Below are 27,764 nucleotides of genomic sequence, written 5' to 3' on the forward strand. Positions count from 1 at the left end.
TAATTGACTGCGCGGTTAGTGTGTGCGTTGGGTTGGATAAATTTCTGAATGAATTTGTCATGCCTGAATGCTTTCGTTCGATTACAAACAGTTGGAGTTCAAAGTAGCATAGAATTTCCTGAGAAATCCCAAAAAAATGTATATATATACTTGTGTATATGTTTGTATGTAAATGCATACGTATATGTGTATGTATATATTCCTCGTTGGTTCATTGCACAACTGCAGTTGACAGCTTTCCTTTAGCGTGCACCACCTTTTCTCCCCCCCGTTTGATGTCGCTACTCTGGCCACCACACACTGTGCAATCAGTTTTGCTAAATTCAAATTTCATATTAATTTCCGTCCTTTTTTTACTATTTTCCTAATTCTGTTTTTTGTTTCATTTAGCATGGGTTTGGTCTCTGCATTCGATACGGTTGGTATTCTTTACACTCTACTTTTTTCACCGCCTCATATGTTTATCCGTTCATGCCATTTTAATTGTATAAGTACTCCAGTTTCCACTGCGCAGTTTCATTTGACTTTACTGGCGCATAATTACAATTAAGGGTTGGCTGGTTTCCTACGGAACTTGATGAGTTCACGATCCACGCCATAATACTCTACATATGAGGGGTTCATTCAATCCCAATTTCATAAGCAGTGACGTCCATATCATTTAATATAACCTACTATGGTTGTTGCCAACACATACTATTAATAATATTTATTTATAATGCATACCATATGAGACTGTTGCTCGCCTTTTTGTCAACGCTTTGTCCATTGTAGTTATTTTCCATGAATAGTTTTGTTCGACTATGCTTATTTATGGATTAATGAGGTGTCAAAGCTCAGTCTCGCGCGAGCGTGGGAAGTACTATTTCTCGTTTGCTATCGTCTCCATTATTTAGTTTAGTGCAATCTCTTATTTTATATCGGAAACATGTATTTCATACTCACCGCAATGTGTTGTAGATTTTGCGGTAAACTATATCGAATCTGGATTAAGTCATAAATTTGGGATTTGTCAAGCTCTGGGACTGCTAAGCCTGATTAGCGGACAGCTAAGTGACCAAATGTATGCTTTTATTTTTCTCAAAATTTCAGTGATTGTTATCAGGCATTATGTGTGTTAACTTACCCTTAGGAATACTGATCTATGTATTATATATCTACCGCTGAGGTCATTCAATCAGCCAATCTAGTTTAATAACACCCCAAGAAAATATTCATACACACATAAATGTGCATGCATATGTATGTTCGTAGATATCATTAATTATCGCACGCGGTATTGTCGCTGAAATATTTTTTTGAACCTTTAGGAAATGGTAAAACTTGCTTAGGTAAAGTTTGAGTCCCCTTTAAAATAATATTATAACAACTTGTAAGTTTAGTGAACCCCTGGTGTTACCGAAGTAAAAGGCTTCGTTCCAATCGCACAATTTGAACAGATATCAGCGCTTTTTATACCCTGAACAGGGTATATTAAGTTTGCCACGAAGTTTGTAACACCCAGAAGGAAACGTCGGAGACCCTATAAAATATATACATAAATGATCAGTATGATGAGCTGAGTTGATTTAGCCATGTCCGTCTGTCTGTCTGTCCGTATGTCCGTCTGTCTGTATATATACAAACTAGTCCCTCAGTTTTTAAGCTATCGATCTAAAACTTTGTACCTGTCCTTTTCTCACTAAGAAGCTGCTCATTTGTCGGAACGGTCGATATCGGACCACTATAGCATATAGCTGCCATACAAACTGAACAATCGGAATCTAGTGCTTGTATGGGAAACTCTTTCATTTGACGAGATACCTTCACGAAATTTAGCATGGATTATTATTAAAGGCAACAATTTAATCTTCGAATAAATTATTCAGATCGGGTGACTATAGCATATAGCTGCCATATTAACTGAACGATCGGAGTAAAGTGCTTGCATGAAAAACTCTTTCATTTCACGAGGTATCTTCACGAACTTTGACACAGAATATTATTTAAAGCAATAGTGCAAGCCCCGAAGAAATTTTTCAGATCGGATGACTATAACATATAGTTGCCATATTAACTGAACGATCGGAATCAAGTGGTAGTATCGAAAACTCTTTCATTTCACGAGGTATCTTCGGTGCAACCGAAGTTAACGTTTTTTCTTGTTTTTTAACAGTTTAGAAAATTTTACGAAACACAATTTCTTTAATCCTAAATTCGTGAATAAAGATGATACTTTCATATACCTATATATAATATAAATGAATTAGGAGAATATGAAATTAACTACTATAGGATATAGATCTACTATAAGATATAGCTGCCATACAAACTGAACAATCAAAACCAATTCTTGTATGGACAACTTTTTTATTTTGCGATATATCTTCACAAAATTTGGGATAGATCATTGTCCAAGGCGTCTCCATAATCTCAGAATAAATATCAAGATAAAGAACTTTTTATATCCTTTCATGCACCTTCGAAGGGTATTATAGCTTCGATGTAGCCGAAGTTGACGTTTTTTCTTGTTTTTTTCTGAAAATGGTTTTGTTTGTTCATAACTTTGTTTTTACTACATCTAAAAAATAAAAAATGAATATGACCCACTTAGTACGACTTTAGGGTTTCCTGAATATGGATATTTCTTTCAGTGTTGTGTCCGCTAACCTATGACCTAGCAGGAATTGCCTATATATACCATTATCCATGTTCTTAACTATGAGTATTCCTGTTCATTGTATATGTAGTATCCTCAGACCATAAGGAGGCATACAAAGCAGTACGCAAAGTGTCGCACATGGAAATTTAAACGCATCTCTACTGCTTTCCGTTGCTTCCTACGGCAGAAATAGTCCCAGTGTCGATTACTACAGGTTGCTATGTGACTCAGTCACAGTATTCTTTGATGCCACCCACAAGTGCTGAACTTTATTTTTGCTGCAGTTCTTGTCGTCGGTATTGTCCGAATTAAATTTCGCTTCGGTTAAGAGCAGGTAAAGCCAAGCAACAGAAATTTTACTAAGCAAATATTAAAAGTTGATTCTACCAAAAACCTGTCAGCGGTACAATTTGCCATGTTTTTCCACTTCAAGGGACAGCTACGCTAAGCGGCCTTAGACTATATAGACCAAAAAACTTCAGTAAATGTTGTAAGGCTTCAGTTATTTTTTTGGCAAGAAATTCACCGTCTTCTTCTTCAGGTGATAGGGTCACAATTGCACGACAACTCTAGGTCCACATAAGTCGATTTGAAAAAAGGTAAAAAATTTGGTTCGTTATTACCTGTTTATAGCTAAAATTAATTCTCGCTGCACTACGATAGATTGTAGAGAAGGACCTCATATCTATACTTAATCCACACGGAATCGGTATCACTAGTAATCGCTCGTAATTATATAGTGCTTGTAGATAATCTTATGAACTAACGTGACCAGGACTGTGGTGTCAATCTGAATTTCTTTCTTAGCGAAACTTAACTTATCTATACTGACTCTGTTTCTCTTTTTCCATAATCGCTATAAACTGCCCTTTCGATATTTAACCTTCGGTGGCGCACTTTTGCTTTAAAATTATTTATATCACAAGCACAGCATAAAATTTTAAAATATAAAATATGACACCGGCCAATAACTGCATCCGAGTATCAATAAGCTGTGATGCCATTAGATGCCTTGGCAATCCAGCGCGTGCCGTCGAAAAGTCATTTCCCATTGTTTGCAACACATTCGATTGCTAGCCACCTACTTAGCAACAAAGCAATCAATGTTGTTGACAATTTCATATTGCTACATTTCGGTATTTTTCATCAAAAATCCCTTACATACACACATACGGATGCACGCACAGCCCTTGCAGTGGCACTGGCAGTTCCTCAATGACCGCGTGTCGCTTGTTTCTTATCTCGGGTCACCAATGAAGACAAAAAAAATCTGAGAAGAGAAATACAATAATGATACATTGGCACGGCTGACACGTGACCTGCGTTGTTGCATTTTCGGGTTACTATTTGATCAGTACTAATCGGTGTGGCCAACCCCTAGAAGTATACTTCATATGACTGACAACGCATGAATTATTTGTGTTTGTGTTTGTGAGCCGCAACGGAAACCAGCAAATTTGCGTGGAAGATACCCGACTTTTTCACATCACATCACTTCGGTCGCTTTGTGCGGCATTTATAGTTGCAACACGCTGTCATTGATTGTGTATTTGTCGATGGACGCTGCATTTAATTCGATTACGGCATAATTTTCAATAAACCCGAAGTGTGAAGGAGTAGCTTTGTGAGGAGGAGGGCAATACAAGCCTGGTGAATGAAGGGTTGCTTAAGCAGGCACCGCCGGCGACACAACGCAGAATTTCGAATACTTTATACGTGCTAGTAATTATGAGCAAGTTGCACACTTTGCGGCAACATACAATTCATATGCACATATGCATGCACAGACGCGCACGATTTCATATACTGGTACATGTGCATATGCACTTACTCATTATCATTTGGGCGCTCGGCTACATGATGCATTCATGTGTACGTAATGTGGGTGTTAACAGTGTGCTAAATGATTTCGAATCACTTTTTTAACCTCGCCCTCTTTACCATGACTTTTTCGAAAATCACTTTGCCTTTTGTCAAGGCTCCGTGCGTCGACCAAGCAACGCTTGCTGGCGATAAATCGATAGCGATAAGTATCTGCAACACGTTTTCCGCATATTTCATATGATTTACTCAGCGCTTTCTCTCTCTCTTTCTCCTTTTTCCGCTCAGTTCGGCTTGGTTTTGCTTTGGGTCTCGCAGAATTTGGCAATTTTAAAATTTTGCACGTGTTTTTACAATTGGCGTAACTGTGAGATTTCCGGTTGAGAAAAAACAACAACAACAATAAAAATAATAAAAGATTGTGCAAAGAAAGTGTTGGAAATTTTATACTTTCACGCTTGTCGAAAAGCACATAATTTCCGCTTTAATTGAAAACTGTAAAAGTGGCGAAATAAATCAGCATTAATACCGTCACCCTCCCACCACCCATCTACATTCACACTTACATGCACATGTACACAATTCCCAAGTTAAATATTTACTTACATACGTTGTGCCGTCCGAAATCCAAATAATGTTTAGTTATTTCTCTTCATTTAAATCAACATATTATTTTCACCCAAAAAATAACATTATAATGAAAACTAAAAACTTCAATTACCAAACTCACAAAGGAAATTCTCTAGTAGTCCCACAAAAAATGGAAGACTGCTTAGAAAAACAACGGAAGTTGTTTGGAAAATTGTGATAGATGAGGGTCGCTTCAGCACAGCTCCGTCCGTTGCCGTAGTGGAGCTGTCCGAAATCCGCCTCGCAGTGACCAAGAGCAATAAATCAGTGTTCAAACAACAAACAACAGACATGGCGAACGGGTTGCTGCGCCGCATTCTTAATCAAACCGGTTCGCTGCTCTATCCACACAATTCACCAGATTACTGCCGATGGCTGGTGTAATTTTCCTGTGCGAAAGGTTTTAGTAGTTGCTACGCACTGGCGATTTCCCAATAGGGTGATTATTTAAAATTGTTAGCAGCTGAAATGCAGCCGGGCACTATTAGTGGATGTAACGATGTTTTAACTACTTTTGCAACGGTTTTGTTGCGGCAAGATTTCTAGGCGATGCATGCATATTAGATTTGATAACAAGCATAATGAGTTATTGTACACACAGTGGCACATGAGATTGTGTAACATTATTGTTTTTGTTGTTGTTGTAGCAGAAGCTTCCTAAGTCTAGCTTATAGTGATTTAATGGGGCTATCTTGTAGTAATCTATTCGTATATCCAAAGTATGAATTATTTCGACGAGCTTAGACCATTGGGAGAAGAAGGGTTGTTGTGAGGTCAGCTGACTTGGATATAAGATGAGATAGTTCGTGACAGCTGTGCCTCTTTGGATTGGTAGGAGGAATTCGAGTATCGCAAAACCATTTGTTTTCCGTTAGAACCTCAGAGTAGCTCGTTATGAATAAAGGATTTCTTATAAATAGTAAAATTAACGTATATGGACCAGCGAGAAACCTGGACGTGATCATCGAAAAGCCAATAGCATTTTCGAATTCTTTTTATTGGGCATTGCTGGCAGGAATTTGGCTAATTGTTGGCTTTAATGTTATAACGTGTTTTCGGTCGTATCCCCAATTTTGGAACAGATCGGAGGTGCGGTTTAATGTTTATAGATATCTTTATGAAGCGATTTAAAAAATCAAACCGTTCGTTCTCTCACTGAATGGCGTACTTGGAGCCAAACCACCATCTATTGCAAATGAAGAGCTCGAGTTGCCACGAGAATCTAGAGTGACTCTTGCGCAACTTCGTTTTGGATACCTTTAGCAGATTAAACTCCTACTTCTCCAGATTCGACCTCCATATACCAAATATATGCTCAGTGTGCAATGAGTACTCGCATGACTCTAAACACCTCTTTGCATGCTCAGCACCCAACTCAGCTAGCACCCCTCTCCCTATGGTTCGACACCCTCGACACAGCACGTTTTCTGGGCATACAGTTAGATGACTTCGTTGACCACCAACCCGAACCATGTTTTTTGTCGCTACAACAACAATATAAATATTAGACAAATAATCTCTTAACAAATCGACCTTTGAGCAGAACTTAAACCAAATTAATTGTGAATTTCGTGAAATAAATCCATTCCCAAGGCCTTAATAAACCGGATATCGCAGAATGAGAATTAACTTTATATGTGGGGTCCGATCTTAATTTTCTTCTTTTTATTCCACAACTATTCGCATACCGTCCCGATTATACTTATCTAAAGTAATCTATGCAACAAATTTTTCTTATATTTTCCAACGATACTCTCAGTAACTACTTTATATGGGAAAGTTCTCTAACCTATAAACTGTGCGCACATAAAGATGTTGTGTTCGTCAAATAATTAGGGATTTCATTCCTGTACAGTGTATTATAAATTATGTTTCCTACTAATTTTAAGCCGATCTGGAATATGTATAACGTACATATGTATGTCTTATTTTTGTCGTTACTGTACTTATGTTTCTATTTGATGTTCCCGTCTAATATTGGCTTAAATGATGTCGAAGTAAAGTATTTATTAAGAATACAAAGTTTCAATTCAACTTGCCATACCTCCTAATACTTATAAAATATTACAAATGTTAATTACATGCATATGGCAGCGCTGTGCCTAACAAACACAACCACGTTGAGGTCATTTTTGACATTTCTCTGCGCAAGTCATTTTGCTCAACCTTCTTTCATTCTCTCGTTCTTCGCATTCGCCTAGTGCTGTCGATATTAGCGCACACATGCCGTTTACTCGTTTGACTTTCAACCACTATCTTGGCAACGAATAATCGCTTTCGTATAAGAAAACAGTAAATATCGAATTAACAAAAAACCAATTACTTGTGTATTACGAGTGCGGATGTTTACAATTTTACATCACTACGCATGAGTCGGCAAATGTCAAATTTTTTGATGTGTAAAAACAAAAGTATAGGATATTCTCGTGTGCTAGAATTTCTTTCCTATTATTTTTTTGTTATTAACTTATTGAATAAAGTCAAAAAATGAAGCTGCAAATTAAAACATTGAGTCAGAAATCACTGATGGTCGATATCGATTTGTCAAAAACTGTGTATGAACTGAAAAAGGAATTGTCGCTATATCCAGACGTTGGTGTTAAGCCTGAGCTGCAAAAACTCATTTATGCCGGTAAAATACTTTTTAATGAACAGCCATTAAGTGCTTACAATATAGATGCAAAGAAATTCCTTGTCGTAATGGTTTTGAAGCAGCCCGAAGAGGGTGGTGTGGAGCCTGCAACTGCTGGTGCAGGTAGTTCTGTGTCCGCGGCCGGAGAGGCAGCCGTAGCCAGAGCTGCAGCTAGCACTCCAACAGCTAAGGAAACTGAAGCAGCAAAAGAAACACCAACACCAGAGGTAAAACCACCTTCACCACAAACGCCAGCGCCAACTCCAGCTCCAGTGACAGCTGCTGCTGCTGAAGCTCAGGTCACAACACCACAGCGTACAGCAACTGCACCACTACAGCAACCACAGCCTACACGACCAACGAGTGGCGTAAATGATGAAATGGTAGCAAATATTGTATGTATGGGATATCCAGAAGTAGAAGTACGTCGTGCATTGGCCGCAAGTTTCAATAATCCAGAACGCGCTATCGAATATTTAATTGAGGGTATTCCCGAATCTGTGTTAATGCAACCAGAAAATGCATTACTGTATGGTGGTGAAAGTGATGCTGATGTAGGCATGTCGCCATTTGAAATGTTTCGCAGTGATCCGCTGTTCCGTAATTTGCGTCGCGCTATACAGCAGCATCCAGACCTCATCAACGACGCCATACAACGTGTTGGCGAAGCCAATCCGGCCATACTACAACTAATCAACGAAAATCAACAAGAATTTCTTAGCTCACTGATTGAGGGCTCCGACGATGATGACGATGACGATGAAGGCGCACCAGGTGGCGGTACCAACTAAATATGAACACCAGTTCTGCTTATACATATATATATATATATATATAAAATTAATTAAATTGTAAACTCATGACATTGTACTGGTTAAATTATAAATACAGGGAAAGGACTGTATAATGCCGGTTTGAATGAATAGTATAAAAAGTACGATTCTTATTTTTCAACTATCTGCACATGTATGTATGTAAGCAATTTGACCGCCATTGTTTGGTATACCAAAAATATTTCTTTAATTAAAATGCTATTCACTTGCGACCTGTTTCACAAGAACATTTGCTGCTACAACAAATAGAATTCAATTTCATTATATGCACATATGTATATGTATGTACATGCTCATGTACATAACATAGGATTCGATGTTTACGAGAAAAAAGTTGGTAGTTTCTGAACTGAATTGCAAAATAAATAAACATACTTTAAACGAAATATGTATGTGTGTATATTGTTAATGTAGCACTGCCTTTTTGATTCGGCAAGTTACTCATAAGCGCCTAAGTATGTGCGCCGAAATTAATTGGAGTTTTGATTAATGCTTTCATGAACTTGCTGAAAGGGCCTAAGTCATACGAAGACTTGTTTTTTTTCTAAGGAATACAAAATATTATATTATAAGACAATTTTATTGTTATTTAAATAAGCTCTCTACCTTTTTTTTCGAATATTTATGTAATCACAAGCATTTGTTATGAATGCATCAATTTGCTTTGCAACAAAAGACATGAGTACCAGGAATTAATGTATTTACTTTTTTTTCTATATTTTTTATTATGTAAAACGATATATTTCTAATTGTTGTGCATTGATTGGAAGATCACACATACATGGGTACATTTTTATACTTGCATACATAGATTTAAATGTATAGTTCTCATAGTCGCTACAATTGTGCAATTAATGTGACACCCCTTGGTGTTGAAAGCTGCGCGACAGCATTCAATAAAATTAACACCAAGGGGTCTATGAACCTTTCTTTAGTTCACTCATAATCAGCATGCATTCGTTTCTAACGAGGTCCTCAATAAGTTTGGAAGGATTTATTAATAAAAATGGCGATAATGAGTTTATTTATGAGAAGCCATATGAAATGGAATTCGAGATTTCCTGCGAAATTGTTAAACTTAAAATTGGATTTGTTGAATGATGATGATTTGATGAATGAACTTACTGATCTTGGTGTAACATTTTTCAGTTAATATTTTTTTTTAGCAGTATGTATTTATACCTGAACAGGGTATATTAAGTTTGAAACGAAGTTTGTAACACACAGAAGTAAACGTGAGAGATCCCATATAGTATATACAATACAATAAATACTTATATGAGCAGCCTGACGAACTGAGTTGATTTAACCATATCCGTCTGTTTATATACATATGTGTATGCGAACTAGTCCCTCAGTTTTTGCGCTATCGCTCTGAAATATTGCACACGTTCTATTCTCCCCAAAAAGCTGCTCATTTATCGGAACCACCAATATCGGATCACTAAAGCATAAAGCTGTCATACAAACTGATCGATCAAAATGAAGTCCTTGTATGGAAAACTTTTTTATTTTACAAGATATCTTCACGAGACTTTGCATAGATTATTGTCTAAACTAACGGTATAATCTCCGTACTATATATATAGCTGTCATACAAGATAGATAGATATATAATGAATGAGGTTTGCACAGAGACCTAAGGCCTATACAAATTCCAACATACTGCTAGATGCTAGTGATACTATGTGATCTCTGTACAGTCTATTAGCAGGTGTTTTGGAGTTTTCGGCTCCATGTCACAGAACCGGCAGTTTGCACAAGAGGATCAGACCATGTTAAATAAGTGCTTCTTGACCTTACAGTAGGCAGTGTAGAGTTTCATTCAGTCTTGCTGCCAAGGTAACTTTAAACATCCTTGTGAAGTTTACCGTTTTGGTAATGCTGTCCCGCTTCGACAGTTGAAGTCCTACGATGATCATAATGTACATTCACCTGATAATCCTTGGTTTGCAGCCCCAAGATTTACCGTCTAGTCGATTGTGACCCTGAGTGCCTTTGTAGCTTTGACTATGGTAAGGATCACATGCTCCTTCCACTGCAAAGTGGAATCTAGAGTAAGTCCCAGATATTTGGCCACATTAGTCATCTCTAACTCTCCGTCGCCAAGGGATAAGTTCCTGAGGCCGGGCAGGAACCTTCGTCTGGTAAACAAGACGAGGGTAGTTTTCGAGGGGTTCATATTCAAACCAACCTAACAACACCATCGCCAGACCCAAGCACCTTTGCACGATATCACCGAGCTGCCATACAAATTCAGCGTTCAAAATCAAGTTCTGGGGTGTTTTTGGGTATCGATAACCTCGTATAGTTTATTCGAAAGCTGAAAGTTTAGTAGAAGCTCTCTTGGTAAGGCTTAATAAGAAACTTTTCCGTGATCTACTCTTGTTATCCAAACCAAAACTACGCTTAAATTACAAAAGATGTTGCTGATCCTCACTGTGATTGCTGAATTGAGGTGATGCTGATCTCTTATTCCGTCGTGTTTCTTCAGGACTCATGCTCCAGCAGCTAAGCAGAATCCGTTCTGGATTCTACAGAACTTCTCGGATATAATAATGGGCAAGGTAAAGATGTTGTTGTTGTTGTAGCGGCAGAGTTCTGCCGAGTTGACAGTCCTTGGCCGGAATAAACCCGGGTCCGTTCTGGTTACGTAGACCCGACTGTCGTGGGTACGGTCAGCTCGCAGTTATAGCGTCTGCTGTTTTCCCACCAGTTTGCTTTTTGTTTCACTTACAGTCCTCTCAGTGGTATAACAGAGATACTACAAGTATAACCTCTTGTGAATGAAGGGTCGGTTCAAGCATATATTGGATATTATAATGACATAGGGAAAATTTTCTATTATATACACAACTTATACGCGTATTTTTCGTTTGCAGCAAGTAGATATGGTCACTTTTGCTTAACATCAAAAGGATACTATTCAAAATTAATCAGTTATACCAACCACTAAACATATGCTTGCAATTACCCCCTTCTACAGTTATTTGTCTTATAAGTCCGAAATATCTGTGTGTGGGTGTGGCAAGGACTATCGTTTCCGCTGCAGGCACAGACCATCACTTGCAGGCACTCATCGTCAAGAAAGACACAATTATATACCCTCAACCACAGGCATGGTAGCGGGGAAGCAGTCATGGAAGTTGAGGCGTTTGGCTGCGAGCCGTCACAGACACACTTGCATACAGATTTATCGCATTTTAAAACAAAAGCAAACAAATTATAGATTATTTCAGCGGGCAATGCGTGTAACTGATAAGGATGAGCCTTTATGCAAACACAAGCACAAAAGATGCTTACTCGAGGCTGCGCATGTGTGTGTGTGCATTAACGATTCGGCTTATGTGTGTTTATGTGGTGCCACTGAAGCGGTTTGCAGTTCCATGCAATTGACCGTCACACATTTCAAGTGATACTCGGGGAATGAACTTTCACACGCGTAACTTCTGTCAAAAAAATATATGTAGGTACTTTATGCATACGTACAGCTGTGTTCATAAAAATAGCAGTGCCTATGAGCTGCAACTCTAAACTTAATTTTATATATCAAAAAGTAAATGAATGTTCACAAATTTAATTTTGTTTTAACTTTGTGATTATTTTAAACAAAAACAAATCAATTTATTATTCAAAATGTTGTTAATTTTTTTTACATTATTAATTTAAACAAAAAAGTGCTGTTTACAGCTGTTGATAAAAATAGCAGTGAGTAATGAAAACAGTGGAATTAGTTGAAAAAAACATTGTTGAACTCCAAAAAACTATTTTAATTTGCTTGCTTGGGTTAGTACTTAGTCGTGTACCCATTATTTTTTATTATGGCCTGGCAACTGCGAGGCATAGAATCCACCAAGTCCTGGCAGCGCTTGACAGGGATCCGCTCCCATGATTTTTGAACAACCTCCCAATGCTGTGATCGAGATGTTGGATTTGCATTTGCAACATATCGTTTAACATCTCCCCATAGGTTTTCAATTGGATTTAAATCCTTAGACTGCGCAGGCCATGACCTAAGATCGATCCGCTTTGATGCCATCCAGCTTTTGACCAGTTTGCTTGTATGTTTGGGGTCGTTGTCTTGTTAAAACGTCCATTTTAGTGGCATTTCCCAATTGGCTTAAGGAAACATAACATTTTCTAATATGTTAACATATAGAGATCGATCCATGATCCCATCAATCATGAATATAGGGCCCACTCCACTGTAAGAAAAACATGCCCATACCATAATACTCAATCCGCCGTGTTTAACTGTCTTCAAAGTGTACCTAGGATCGTACTCTGTGTTAGGTGGACGTCTGACATATTGTCTGGAGCCCTTTTAACCAAATAACACAATTTTCCTTTCGTCACTCCATAAAATATTTCGCCACTTTGTAATGGGCCAATTAAGGTGACTTTTGGCGAACTCCAAACGTGCTTTGACATGTCTGGTGGCTAACAGTGGAACTTTTCGTGGCTGGCACGCTTTGAGATTTTGTTCTTTAAGACGTCGCCGAATAGTACCCCACTAACATTTTTTATTTATTTATTTATTTATTTATTTCCCAATTAAATATACAGTTGAACTACATATTAAACCCTATAGAGACAAAAAACAATTGCCTGTTGATAGGGTAGGGAAAAGATAAGCCTAGGCCTATCGTACATGTATAATATTACTATAAGTATATGAATATATGAATGTATAAATGTATAATGTCACTCCCTTTTGAGTGTTTTAAATAGTTTTTCATTTTTAGTTTCTTATAATTAAAACTTTATTTTAAATGACTCTGTGTATCCAATAACCACTGTTTCAATTTAAATTTATTCGGCTTATTTATAACATTGAGGTTCTTATATTCAGTCGGCATTAGATTGTAATATTTCAAAGCTACATAATACGAATTTTTACTATATATTGTTTTGTTGACTTTACACAGTTTTATATTTTTATGCCTTGATCTTCCCTCATAGTTGATATACAATATTTTACATGCATTATAGAAGTACAATAAACTATTTATTACAAAGGTTTGTTTAATGTTTAAAGGTGAATTTTGTCCTAAGTCAAGTTTTTTTAGTATTCTTTGTTGCATGGTCAAGAGTGGCTGAATTACATTTCTGTAAGCACCCCCCCACGCTATGATGCCATAGTTTATTATGCTTTCAAATAATGCATGGTATAACATTTTTAAGGTCTTACTTTCCATGATTTTTTTTAATTTATGAATTATAAATTCGAAATATCTGACTTTTTTAATTACTTCTTTTACATGCATATCCCATTTCATTAGGTAATCGATGTTTATTCCTAGATACTTATAACTGTTCACTCTTTTTATTTCTTTGTTGTTTATATTTAATATTAATTTATCTGGGATATTACGTTTGTTACCACAGAAAGTTATATATACTGTTTTATCAACGTTCAGAGATAGTTGATTATTTCTTAGCCATTTACAAATATTTGATAATCTAATATTCATCTTTGTTTTAACATCATCCCAGTTTTTATCAGTACATAATATAGCAGTGTCGTCCGCATATGAAATGATTGACTCTTTTTCTACATATTTAAATATATCATTAATATACAATACAAAAAATAGTGGACCTAAGATTGTACCTTGAGGCACACCTATTTTTAAATATTTATCACTACTTACACTATCTCTATATCTAGTTACTTGAGTTCTTTCACTCAGATAATCTTTTATTAAGTCAAGTGCTATCCCTCTTATACCATACTTTTCTAATTTACCTAGTAGTATCTTGTGGTTCACTGTGTCGAACGCTTTGGCTAGGTCTAGGAAAGCTATTGCAGTTTTATTATTTTTATTAAAATTTTCATATATGTAGTTAGTAATATAAGAGTGAGCATCTGCTGTACTTTTGTTCTTTAGGAAACCGTATTGCTTATCTGAGAAAATATTGCACTTCTCCATGAAATCGTATATTCTTTTATGCATCAGCTTTTCGAACAGTTTAGCTATATTAGATATCAAAGAGATCGGTCTATAGTTACTAGGATTATCCTTTTTACCTGCTTTGAAAATCGGTACTATCAGCGCTGATTTCAGGGCTTTTGGCCAAATTCCTTTAGAAATACATAGATTAAAAATGTATTCGAGAGGCTGACTAACCCAGAGATCTAAGTTTTTTATTATCTTAGTACTAATCTCATCTCTTCCACCCGCTTTGCCTTTCATTTTATTTATAGCTTTTAAGATTTCATTCACAGTTATCGGTTGTATAAAAATCGATTTACTATTATGTGGAATGCTATTTGACGCATTGTTTATTATATTTTTATCTAACCCTATATTATTAGCTAATTTGATGCCTACTTCACTAAAAAATTCATTCAATGTATTTGCAACATTCAAGCTTAAGTCATTTTTTATCTTGCTGGACGATGCAAAAGGCTGCGCCCTGCTATATCGCACAATAAATCGGTCCTCATAAGGTGTGGTTTCACGTTGGATACCACGATTTTCGGGCATTTCTTTAAAGTTTAAAGCATTATGAATCATTTTAGCAGAACATCCACATATTTCTTGGATGTCTTTATATGTTTTTCCCAGGTTTCTTAGTTGCACTATAATATTTCTTTTTTTCAGGAGTACAATGTTTGCCCCTGCCCACTAAGTTAAAAAATATAAATTTATTTAACTGTTTTCTAATGTTAATAATAGTCACTAACACAAAACCATTTACTTTTTATCAATTAAACGTCTTAACAAAATTTGTTTGGTTTATCAAGATACGCACTGCTATTTTAATGAACAGCCAAAGACTGGTGCTTCTAGCAAAAACAGTTGTTCATTTGCTTAAATCTCGCAAATCTAACGGGATTTTTTCGTTTCTTCCTTATACGCATTCCATTCTACAACAACAATGCGTAGACGTTGGAATAATCGTAACGGAACTGGAAAAAAATAACATTACTTGATTGCATATCTCGCACTGCTATTTTTGTGAACACAGCTGTACATACATACATATATACATACTAATATTTTAGCTTGGGAAATTGCGGAATGAATGTGGATAATACATTGACACACAACCAAGAAGAAAGTGAACTCAAACAAGTAATCGAATTGCAACGGAAATTGTTTAAATATTCGCATTCGCGCATTCCTACAGTTTCCAGTGAGGGAAAGCGGCAGGAGATTTCTCCTCCTTAACACTTATTTACCAACGGAGCCGTGAGCCGTGTACGTAAAGTTTTCAGTGTCAAATTTGATACTCGCATGACGCTTTGTTGAGCATTGATGTCTTGTTTGTTGTTGTTTATAGGGAAATGGGGTCTCCGTCGCAGGGCTTAAATGTGAAATTACGCAAACTTGTTTATTTTATTATAGTTAGGCATTACTTTACCGGCGTTCGAGTGTTTACACAACTGATTAATTTGCGCTAGAAGAAATGAAATTATCACAGGAATTAACACGGACGAGTTGAAATAAAATCAACTCTTTAAGAAGGGTGTGCCAATATTTTATATAGTAAAGTATTTCGGCTGCTTCAAAAATTATATTGTTTTAAAAATAACGTTCTTACACATTCACACGATTTATATTTTATAAATTTTTATTCTGATTTTAGGATTCAAAATAAAGTTTTCGATTAATTAGGTTTTTAAAATTAAAAAGTATTATTAGATTTAAAAAGTAAAATTTTCAATTTTTAATTGAATTAAAAATTTCGCAAATAAGGTATGGTATAGAGAAATCCATTATTTTAGCATTAAATGGAATATTTCATTTGGTATAGTTGGAATCGATAACTTGTTGTTTTGAAGGTAATTTCATAATGCTACTCCCATAGAAACACTTTTCCATATTTGCAAAAAACTGCGACAGATGATTTTCACAAGCTTCTCTTGAGGCGTATTTGGCACCACCACAGTTATTTGTCATAGGTAGGAACAGGTAGTAATCACTTGGTGCCAGGTCCGGACTATAAGGTGGTTGGCCTTCCAACTAAGCTCCCGAAGCTTCTGGCGAGTTATTAAGCATGAATGTGGCCTGGCGTTGGCCTGATGGAATACAATTCCTCTTCTATTGACCAAAGCTGGCCGCTACTGGGAGATTGCTTCCTTCAGACGATCCAATTGTTGACAGTAAAAGTCCGAATTAAGAGTTTGGCCATAGAGCAATAGCTCATAGTAGATGAATTCCTGTAAAGCCCACTAAAAACATAGCAAAACCTTCTCGCTTGCGCTGTCTTTCACCACAACCGTTTTCGTAGATGGAAACTGGATTCATGAGGTTTTGTTTGCGTTAACTCCAAATTTTTTTGATGCAATGTTTAGCTCCAGGGCAATCGAAACAGTGCTTATATGGTGGTCGAACTGAACGATTTCCAGAACATGGTGCATTTTTGACATCAACATTTCCGGAACAATATCGATGAAACCAAAATTGCAGGTGATAAGCTGTTATACTATCAAGACCATAAACACTATTTACATTTTCAGTCGCCTGGCTTGCGACTTCTTTATCGGAGCAAAACCGTAAAATAAAATCGCACTTATACATTGCGATATATAAATTACTAAAGTCACCTTATATATGTAAGTATGCATAGCTTATGTACTTTCATAAGTGATCTGAGGATGTAGCCTCGTTCACTTAGAAGCTAACACAAGCAGTTCTTTTAACTGTGGATATTAATTATACCCGTTTGTGACATACGCTTTTTCGGGGTTTCACCTAACTTTTCGTATGGCATGGTATTCGATGGGTTCACGGAATATGAATTTATGCTATGTAAAATATACACATAATATTTTTTTAATCTCGGAAAAAATATTTGAAATGCGCATATTTCACCAGCTTTCGAGATTGAATTTTTTGAATTATCGGAGAACTAGGAATACAAGGTTTCTAGTTTCATTCGATAATATGGAGATATGCACCTTAAACCAATTCAAAAATGCCTAGCCTTCCGTCTGCGTAAAGCAAACTCAATAAGTCGTCTGCTTATTACTACGTTCTTCCAATGTGAGCTTGGAATCCCATGTGGCTCTTCTCTATAGTTCGAAAGTTCCCACGAATTCAGCAATTGCTTCCTTACTCCTAACACTTCCTTTTTTGCCGAAATGGCAGCCCTTGGCCGTACTGTTGGAATTGCACTTTTAGACTTATCAAGGTTTTCCTTGAGGTGATTAATTTTATATCTTTTGTTTTCTTCCTACACCTCTTTATAAACCCCAGCTGATTCCTACTTTAAATTATATAAAGCTGAATTTACCCCGCTAAGGCACAACCTATGTTTCTATTCCGGTTAGTACACCCTGTATCCGCCATTCCAATGCGAGGACGTACTTTGGTGTAATGATATGTACCTTCTTTGTAGCCACTATTGATATATGCCAATTAGCGGAGAACAAATGAGAGTAACCAGTCCACCACACAGCTGTACTCGGCAAGATAATTCATTTATACACGACTTTGTATGTATGTATGTCAATAATTAGGAAATTATTTGCACAAAGGATAAACATAAGCAATTGCCGTTCGCTGCTTGCGAGACTGAAGTTGATGTCTCTATGTGTGGCATTTGCAACACAATGTGTTTATTGTGCCCTGCATATGCTTGCAACAGATCACCCAACCGCCGCTTATTCGGTGTCATTCCAAAAAGGGTAGCGAGGATGAATATATTTAGTTGAATGTGAGTAATAAAAAATAAAATTATGTAAAAAAGTTGCAAATAGGTGGAGAAATGCAAGTTAAAACAAAAAACACGCGTCCACTTCCTTTTGTGCTGCTTTGGGGCTGCAGCTCGTTGAAAATGCCAATCTTCTAAAAAGTCGGTGGTATGTACATAGGTATGCAAATGTAATTGTGAGAATTGTGCAAAATATGATTGCATTTAGCACGCAAGGATATGCAAAGTCCTGCGATTACATTCGGACTGTTTCTCTTTTAGGAAAATAAGAGTCCTTGCTTATTATTCATATATTTCGTGTATTATTTTCTATTTTTGCCACCACGAGCAGTTTGGCTAGCGTTTGAAGAGCATTTTTAATTGAACCCGAGCAATTAGCGTGCAATTTATTACATTTCGGTGGGTATGGGAGTTTTGTACTTGCAAGAGCATCGGTAAACGCAGCCAGACTCCTGCCACATATGAGCACTGTTGGTGGTTGAATTTCGTGAAATTCAATTTAATGAAATTTCTAATGCAACACAACGCGACAGGGACTATACCAATGCACATGTATGTGTATACCAACCTAAACATACACGCACATCTTCTATTATGGAAGCCACCGTGTGAATGGTGGATGCGCTGCGCGAAGTTTCTCCAGTTGAGTGCTGTGAAGATTTTCTGCTGCCGCCACGTGTTTATCCATCAAAACGCAATTTGTAGAATTAATTTTAAATACAATACAAGCATCCATAGTGGCATGCAACATGGTGTGGCATGGCCTTGTCGGTCGGTTCCTTCATTGGCAGCATTAAAGCTTTCTAAATGATTACCACTCGCTGGATGATGATGAGTGCTCAATAATGTGGGTGAAGAGCAGTTTCTCAGCACACACTCGCACTAGCGCACATTTCAACCAACACATATGCTTGCATGTATATGTGTTAATAAATGCGCGTCCTTGTTGGGGAGTTGCTACTATCATGCAACCGTCGATATTTCTTTGCTCTACTCAAACTCGCATGTTTATTTATAATTGGAAAGCACGCTGTAAAGAAAGCAAGGCGATTCAGAAAAAAGTGCCTTGAAAACAAAGTGTTATTCAAAAGCGCCATGCACTGAGGGTGGTTGCATGCCACATTATTTCACATCCGTGTGTGTGTGGGTAATGCCTTGGTGGCTGGCCTTCTGCCCTCTAATCATTAAAATGGTTAATTGAGTGCTTAACTCACACATTTTAAATATATATGTACAATATGTACATTGACATACACACACACATGCACATACATACATCTCGCACACGCACAATGCGCCAAACAACTGGCCAATTATTTCACGAGGCCGCACTCCAACAACATTTCATTGTATTAATTATTTTAATTGAAATGTTTATTATTACATTTTATATACTTATAATTTGCCTGCTGCTTAAGTTATGGTCGCCGCTCTAACTCGGATTAATTATTAAAAGAGATTGCTAGAGGAAGTCTAATTTTGTTTAAGTCTATAATTCTGGATTTAATTCTTTGTGTTCGTCAGGAATACAGAGACCATGAGGGACTATTCGACAAAATTTCTCGATACTGCAACTACCATTTGACCCTGACTAACAAAAAAATAATAATTTATTTTAACCCACGTAATATTAACCAAAATGTTTTGAGTCGATCAATAATATATAATATGTTCAAATCTTCTGCTATCTCTCTGCTGCCAATACGACGATTTTCACGCACTGTTTCTTTAACTTTTTCGATGTTATTGTTATTAACCGAGGTGGATGGACAACTCGCATGAGGCAAATTTACGATGACTTTAAGACCTTCACTAAATTCTTGTATACCTCGTCGCAAACAAAGAGTTGCCAAACACCAGGGTTGCAAATAATGCTTAAATGCATTTGAATTAAATATTTTTTTATTTTGTTATCATAAATAAATAAAAAAAGCATACCAGATCAAAAAATAAAAAATAAAAAATTTAATCTTAAGCATATAATTAAGATTTAAAAAAAAAATTTGCTTTAGAATTAACATTTTTTCGCGTTCATTCAAATCACAAAGTAATATTTTCAATTTTCAATTTTTAATCCCTAACGTCTTGGATTAAAAAATTAAATTTAATTGTTAACATTTAAAAAAGGAAAATCTAATTTTTAACCCAAATATCGTTTTGAATTAAAAAATGCGCAACCCTGCCAAACGCACGCTCATTGATAGATGGATATCAAACTTCACACGAATTACAATAGATTGTACTAATCTAGGATTTTTTATTATCAGTTGAGTTTGCGCGCTCAGTTTGAATGGACCAGTCCGGGTCAAACTTGAACAGATATCAAAAAAAGCACCTGATTAATTTACTGCGGGATTTAAGGAAAAGTTTTGAATTATTTATTGCAGTCTAGCTTTTAGAATTAATTGTCTAATTTAAAATATTTAGATCTTAGTTATCTATAAGTAAAAAAACTTCCTGTCTGACGTTAATCTTAAATTTTATATGAAAACAATTGTGTTTCGAACTCTCTATAAGTTTTTAAAAAGCAATTGCGTCTTTATCAGCTGAACTGCCTGCACGACTCTGCCTCCTAAACTCTTTTCCCTGCCTCTAACTTGTAGAAATAAAGATATTTTATTTATGATAGATTTTTTTACACCAAAAAATTTCTTATGGAAACTTTAAAAGTTATCTTAGCTTTACACCAAGGCAAGAACAGAAGCGATTAGAGGAAACATTACTCTATGACGTTTTTCTTGTAGCAAATTAAAAAATTCATCAGTTAGTTAGGTGTAATTAGGCTGAGACTTACATAAATCCGAAATTTCTTCGGAATGTTTATGCTTAACTTATTTCTCCATTGATTGGGTTTAGAATAAATATAATAAAGTTATATAATGTTAAGTATAGTTCCCCATATCGTTGTCTTATCTATGTCCAGTTGCGTTCGTTTCACTATTCCAGTATCAAATGAAAAATTTCGCAAGGATCTGTTTATCAGACTTTAATATTCTCTATGATGTTTTGCATCTCTACAACAGTAGTATGTAAACTGTCTAAACCGTGCAGGGTGATTATTCAATATCCATTGACCTTATATTCCGAAAGGGAAAGGAAGCTTTATTGACAACATGCATTCAGCCATTCCAACCAAGGACTAGCTGCACAAAGGTTTCATTATTTTGGTACAACTGCACGAATTTTAGGTGCAGGAACGTTAAATCTTCGCAATGTCTAGATGAACCCGAAAATTAGAATAAATGCATCACAATACTATTGATTAAATGCAATATTGTGAAACTTTAAATACCGAAATAATTCTAAATTAATGACCTATAATATTACTACATATGTAGTAGCAGATCAATGTGAGATTCAACTACTTATGCATTGCTCCACTAGAGCCTTCCCTCTCTGATATAAATTAAATATAAATTATCTCACTAGAATGCTAAAAAAAAATAATTAATTCCGTTATTCGAACTGAAATTTACTGTATCACAGTAAGTTAAAAAAACCGTAATTTATTTGTTTGAACAAGCAAACCACCATGGCCATGGCTCAAAAATAAACAAACGAGATGCAGTTTCCACGTCCAAACACGTGTATAAACTTACCTACTTAAAGCTCAACATTGCTTCCGCCTTCACCAGCGCAATCTTAAAAGTGTCAAAAATAAAAAATGACATTCTGTCAACCCATTCATTAGATTCATGATAGCTATTAAAGACCCTAATCATTATTGCAAAAGTAGAATGGACCGCAAAGCGCGTCAACACCTTCAGCATAACTGTAAACAGACAAAAGCCAAAAACCGCGCTACCAACTGAAGCAAAATTTCACAGTCTGCCCAAGAAAACGTGTGCTTCTGTTGCTATTTTTTTATTTAGTTCTATATTTTTCAATTTTCCAACACGAATTATTTTGTGAAAAGAAAAGGACTTCATAGCATCCTTTGGACTTCCACTAAAAGGGGTGCAACTTTAAAAATGAGCGTTTACGCACAAATAAAAGGGGTTACATAGCTGTCAAAATTTAACCGCTACTTTTCTGGCTACTCACGTAATGATGAAGTATGGTTGTTGTTTGCGTTTTTTTTTGCCTTTCCTTACCCTTTTTCATGCTACCTCTGCATTGCCAAAAAACTATTTATCATTTAATTAAAAATGTGCACCCTTCACTTGTTTTATTTTCAAGTAGAGCAAGGTCCGACAACACCTTTTTTATTCGCTACCGAGCTATTCGTACACCTACATTTTCTTTTATATATATGTATGTACATTTGTACATACAAAAATGGGTTTGTAACTTCTAATGCGCTCGGCTCTCCTGGATGCTGGGAGGTGTGAATGTAGTTCCATTAATCTAGGGAGACTCAAAAATATTTGCTAATGTAATTTTATTGTTTTTTTTTACCGGTGTCTAAACTATTTACACCCCTAATTTCTATGAAAAACATACTGTATATAGTGTAAAAGTTATAGAGTATATGTACTTGTATGTACATATAACTCTACGGGTTTTATAAAAAATCTTACTTATGTAAATACAAACATCAATATATCTTTGCTCCACCTACTTGTTGGGAGGGTTAGGCGACCGCCTACAAATTAAGTGTTACACCCTCAAGCAGAGCAAGTAGACTTCGCACAGCTAACAACAGCTATCAAAGTGGGAGAAGGCGGAGGCTAGGTGTGACTGGCGAGGTTTGTTTCTTGATACAAACTGAAATTTAAATTTCTCTCATAGATATTTTTTTTTACTAATTTTTAATTTTTATTTAATTCTTGATTTTAGCTTGTGCACAGCAAATCGAATTATACTCACTCTATACTCTGTTCACAGTAAACATTGTTCATATTTCGCGTCCATGTGGTTAGCAGACCGCTGTTAAAGCTAACATTTACTTTACAGTTTTCTTGTTTATGTTCATTCTTCAGAGAGCGTTGCTGTTAGTACACGTGCTACTCGTATTTTATTTTGGTGTTCATCCGCCCTCTCACTGGAATGCATCAGCTGTTATTTATTTAGCTGAGTTTCTATATACAAATCACGGTCAGCACTTACGAGCGTAGTGTTTTTGCTGATGAAATTTAGTTTCATAAGTTAATATTTGTACGCTGGCATTTTTACATATTTATAAATAAATATTTTTAAAAGTAATATTATATTTATTTAATATAATTTTCAAAATGTTATGCTGACTCTATTGTTCGGTCTTGGGCATCACTTTTTTGGTGTGCGTAAGTTATCCGAAAAAAGGAGCAGGACCCTCCATTTATAATTTTACAAGACTTTTTTTATAATTGCTTTTGATGAGGTTTAAGCTATGCGTGTTTAATAACAGTATACGTCAAAATCGGGGGTTTTCGGCGATTGGATCCAACTAATTTTTATCGATAGTTTGAGTAAGAAAGTATTTTTCCGTTTTTCGAAGTTAGCCTCTAAAATTAAAATACCAGCATATGTATGTATTTATTAAAGTATGCCACCTTTCTTAAAAAGTTATTCGATAAAAATCTGTTCCAAAAACGTGGGATTCGTAAACTTATGCCACAAAATTATTCACTGTATTAAATTGGTTATGATGAATATAATGAAGATCTTTTGCTAAACAAAGCCCTTGAAAAGCAATTTAAGAAAAAGTTATATTTCCCAGAATAGAGTTTTTTTATACCCGAAAGAACACTGTTATTAAGTCGATAAGAATCACTAGTACTAGCAGTGTACGGGTAACCTTCATATACTTCCCTCTATAAAGGGACAATATTTGGAAAGGTCCTACTTCAATGCAGTAACATGACTACTGAAACCGAAAAATAGAGGATCCTACAAATTCTTCCATTTCAGGTATCTTAAAGATATGGCAATGTATGACGTGAGCGCTTCCTTGTTAAAAAATCTATAATATGTCTGTGGTTTGTAATGTGACCCGTGTTTATTGTTGCTCACCGTAATTCTAACTACGATTTGTGGAAATTTCTACATCTGTGATATATTAAGGAAGGAAAATCTATTGTTTAAGTTTAGCCATATTGAAAACTCCCAATATTTAGTTAATTTTCCGTTATGGATAGGCGTTAGGTACAAAAAAAAACTTAGTTGAATAATTTGGAAATATAAAATGCTGAAAAACTGATAAAAAAATTGACCAAATGCGTCGAAACTATGTATGTATAGTAGACCAACTGAACCATATAAAACTATACTTCAAAACCCCTCACTTATATAACCCCACTTACGTACGTATTTACGTATAAAGGAGGTGGAGGAGACTCCTTATATACCTGTGCGCGTCAAGGACGACACTGTCCAATAGCGTATCAGATGCGAATATGTCCACAAACAAAAGAGATACGTTTGTAAAAATAAAAACAACAAAAACAAAAACATAAAGCTAAGGACAAAAGCAGACAAAAACCAACAAACACACAAAGCGCAACGGAATGTGCGCAAAAGCCACTATGTAACACTAATAATAACAACAACGGCCTCCTCAGAAGCAACCCCACCACAAGCAGAGCACCCGTTAAGTGGAGCAACAAGCAACTGAAGGGAGAGCGCATGTGAGCAAGTGAGCAAGCGAGCACCACCAGTAGGCGCCTGGAAGTGGTGTAATGGAGCAACAGTGGAGGAGCACTTGAGCATCTCAGAAATTATCGCAGGTATACGTACAAACATATATTTGCAAAGGTGTCAATAGCACACTGTTGCCGAGCGTAAAGAAAAAGCCGGTCTCACCGCGTTGAGCGAGAGAGCAACAAACATAGAAAGTCACAGTTGGGCTGGCCAAACAAATCCGGCTGAGCAGCAAACAGCTCTCAGCAACATATTTGTATGCTGTTTGCGGGAAATTTGAAAAGTGCGCAAGGCAAAGGGGTGGACCCAACTGCACAACAATAACGATAACAAAGTCAAAACAAAGGCCGCGCAGAGTCAGCAACCACCAAGCGCCTTCGCACTCGTGTGTTTGTGGATATGCTTGTGCACAGAGCATCGATAACAACAGCAGAGACGACAAATTCTTGGTGGTAGCGGCCGGGCAGGCGATTCATTTTTCAGTTTCTCAGATTTTTCATTCATTCGTCGAATAAACGTCGACGTAGTTGGTTCATAAAAGCGCAAAATTTTCGCGAGATTCACTAAATAAAAAAAGTAAAAGAAAACAGAAAGAATTTTATCTGTTTGATAGTTCAGTGAGCTCAAGTGATCTTAAGCCGCAACAACAAGGTGCGCGAGCGATATCATTTTCGATACTAATTAAAAAGAAATAAGTATAGAAAAAAAAAAATTGTGCGGTTTTTGCGAGGCGCTAATTGCAATTTGGCAATTGCCGCTCTAATCGAGGAAACAAAATTAATTACAAAAATCAAAACAACAAAACCGTAACGAATCGGTGATTTTGGAGCGTGTAATACTACATTAAGCCGGTTTTCTAATTGTGGGATCGGTTCGTTGCTCGCTGTCCGTTATTTGTTTTGTGATTTGTAATTAGTGATTTTACGCCGCGAAAGTGCGTTTTCAATCATCAACAATTTTGCCAAAAGAAATACATAAAGCAACCAATTATAATTGTAGTGTAGCACCGCGCTTACACATTTGGGTGGATGTATGTCTCTACAAAAATCAAAGTTAATTAAAATTGAATTGTGGCATCGGCAACCAATCCACAACAACAACAACGTCAAATACAGTGGCAGCAGCAGAAGCATAGCATAGCAGTGGTAACGGCACTGGCACTAGCGCAAAAGCGAAAGAGCGCAAATTAAAAGCAAATAACGAATAATTGAGAAATCACATTGCGACTACGCGTTAATTAAATAACAAAAACATTGTATCACATACATACATATGTCTGTTTGACAACAACAAGCATTGTGAAGAAAATAGCAAAGAGGAAAATCATTGTTTTCGTGTAAAAAAATTAACGCATCTCTCAGAGTGAAGAAGTGCGAATACGAATAAATATAATTATAAAACAATAATAGTAACAGTATCGTGCGAGAAGTGTGAAAAAAGTGTATGCAACGTTAGTTGTTTAGAAAAAGCAGGTAAAACATTGTTGTGGAAGTGCATGCATTTTCAGCAAAAGACAGTTTGATACAAGTGTATAAAGTAAAATGTAAAGTAAATAAAAAGCAATAATAGACTTTAGTAAAAAAATTAAATATGGTATATAACAATTTAAATAAAATAAAATATTTCCATTTGCAACAAATTAAAATACAATGTTATAAATTAAATAAATTGCTTAAGCCAAAATAAATGAAAAATAAACAGTTTTAAATAACAATATGAGGAAAAAGTAAAGTACATAAATTAATAAAAAAACAAAAATTATATTTAATAATAAAAATTTAAAGTTTTATAAAAAATATAAATAAAATAATATATTTTTCTTAAAAAAATTCAGAATAAAATTTAATAAAATAAAAAGTTAAGTGCTTAAACCAAAATAAATAATTATAACCAATATGAGAAAAAATGAAATAAAATAAAAATAAATCATATTTGGTAATAAATATTAAATGTGGTATAAATGATAAATAAAACATTTCTATTCAAAATAAATTGCTTAAGCCAAAATAAATGAAAAATAAACAATTTTAAATAACAATATGAGGAAAAAGTAAAGTACATAAATTAATAAAAAAACAAAAATTATATATAACAGTAAAAATTTAAAGTTTTATATAAAAATATAAATAAAATAATATATTTTTCTTAAAAAAGTTCGGAATAAAATTTGACAAAATAAAAAGTTTAGTGCTTTAACCAAAATAAACAATTGTTATGAGAAAAAAGTGATAAAAAAATAATAATACGTAAAAATTTCTATTAAAAAAAATTATAAATTAAAATTTTATAACAGAAATAAATGGCTTGAGCCAAAATACATAAAATATAAGAAAAGTGTTCATGGAGTATAGCTAGTTTCTTTGTTGATTGAAAAGTTTAAATTCAGTACTATAAACAATATAAAAAACTAGAGTATAATGGAAAAAAATAAAATAAATATTTGGTAATTAAAGTAAAGTATCGTATTGAATATAAAATTATTAAAGTAAAATCAAATTAAATGAAGAAAAATTAAAGATAAATGATCAGCATAACGAGCTGAGTCGACTTAGCCATGTACGTCTGTCCATATATACGCGAACTCGTCTCTCCGTTTTTGAAATATCGATCTGAAATTTTGCACAGGTCCTTTCCTCTCTGAGAAGGGATATAGCTGCCATATAAACTGAACGATCGAAATCTAGTCCTTGTATGGAAAATTTTTGTATTTGTTAAGGGTGTTATAGTTTGGGTGCAACTTGTTCTTGGGTTAAAATGTGTTCTAGATTTACTTAGAAATAGATCAGTTTGGCGGTTTTTAATAGAAAATTTCGTTTCGCTTGACAGCTGTTAAATAAGAGCTTATTACTTCATGCCCCATTTGCATAACTAAATCAAAATAAATTAAAAAAGAGAAACATAAAAATTAAAATATAAAATAAAATAACTAGCTGCAGATGATTATTTAAACACTTCCAATTTTTAGGGAAAAATTTCAAAG

At 35.4% G+C, this 27,764-nt stretch overlaps 2 protein-coding genes across 2 annotated transcripts in view; both read left to right on the forward strand.

Moving 5' to 3' along the window:
* Bx (LIM domain-containing protein Beadex) overlaps positions 1 to 27,764 on the forward strand; it is a 171,345-nt gene that overhangs the window by 10,469 nt on the left and 133,112 nt on the right. The window lies entirely within an intron of this gene.
* Positions 7,321 to 8,943, forward strand: LOC106622774 (UV excision repair protein RAD23 homolog B). The gene has a single exon (XM_014242063.3). It carries the CDS (start codon positions 7,580 to 7,582, stop codon positions 8,513 to 8,515), a length of 936 nt encoding a protein of 311 aa, XP_014097538.3. The 5' UTR covers positions 7,321 to 7,579; the 3' UTR covers positions 8,516 to 8,943.

The sequence above is a fragment of the Bactrocera oleae genome, chromosome 5 (genome assembly GCF_042242935.1).
Source record: "Bactrocera oleae isolate idBacOlea1 chromosome 5, idBacOlea1, whole genome shotgun sequence".
Lineage (NCBI taxonomy): Eukaryota > Metazoa > Arthropoda > Insecta > Diptera > Tephritidae > Bactrocera > Bactrocera oleae.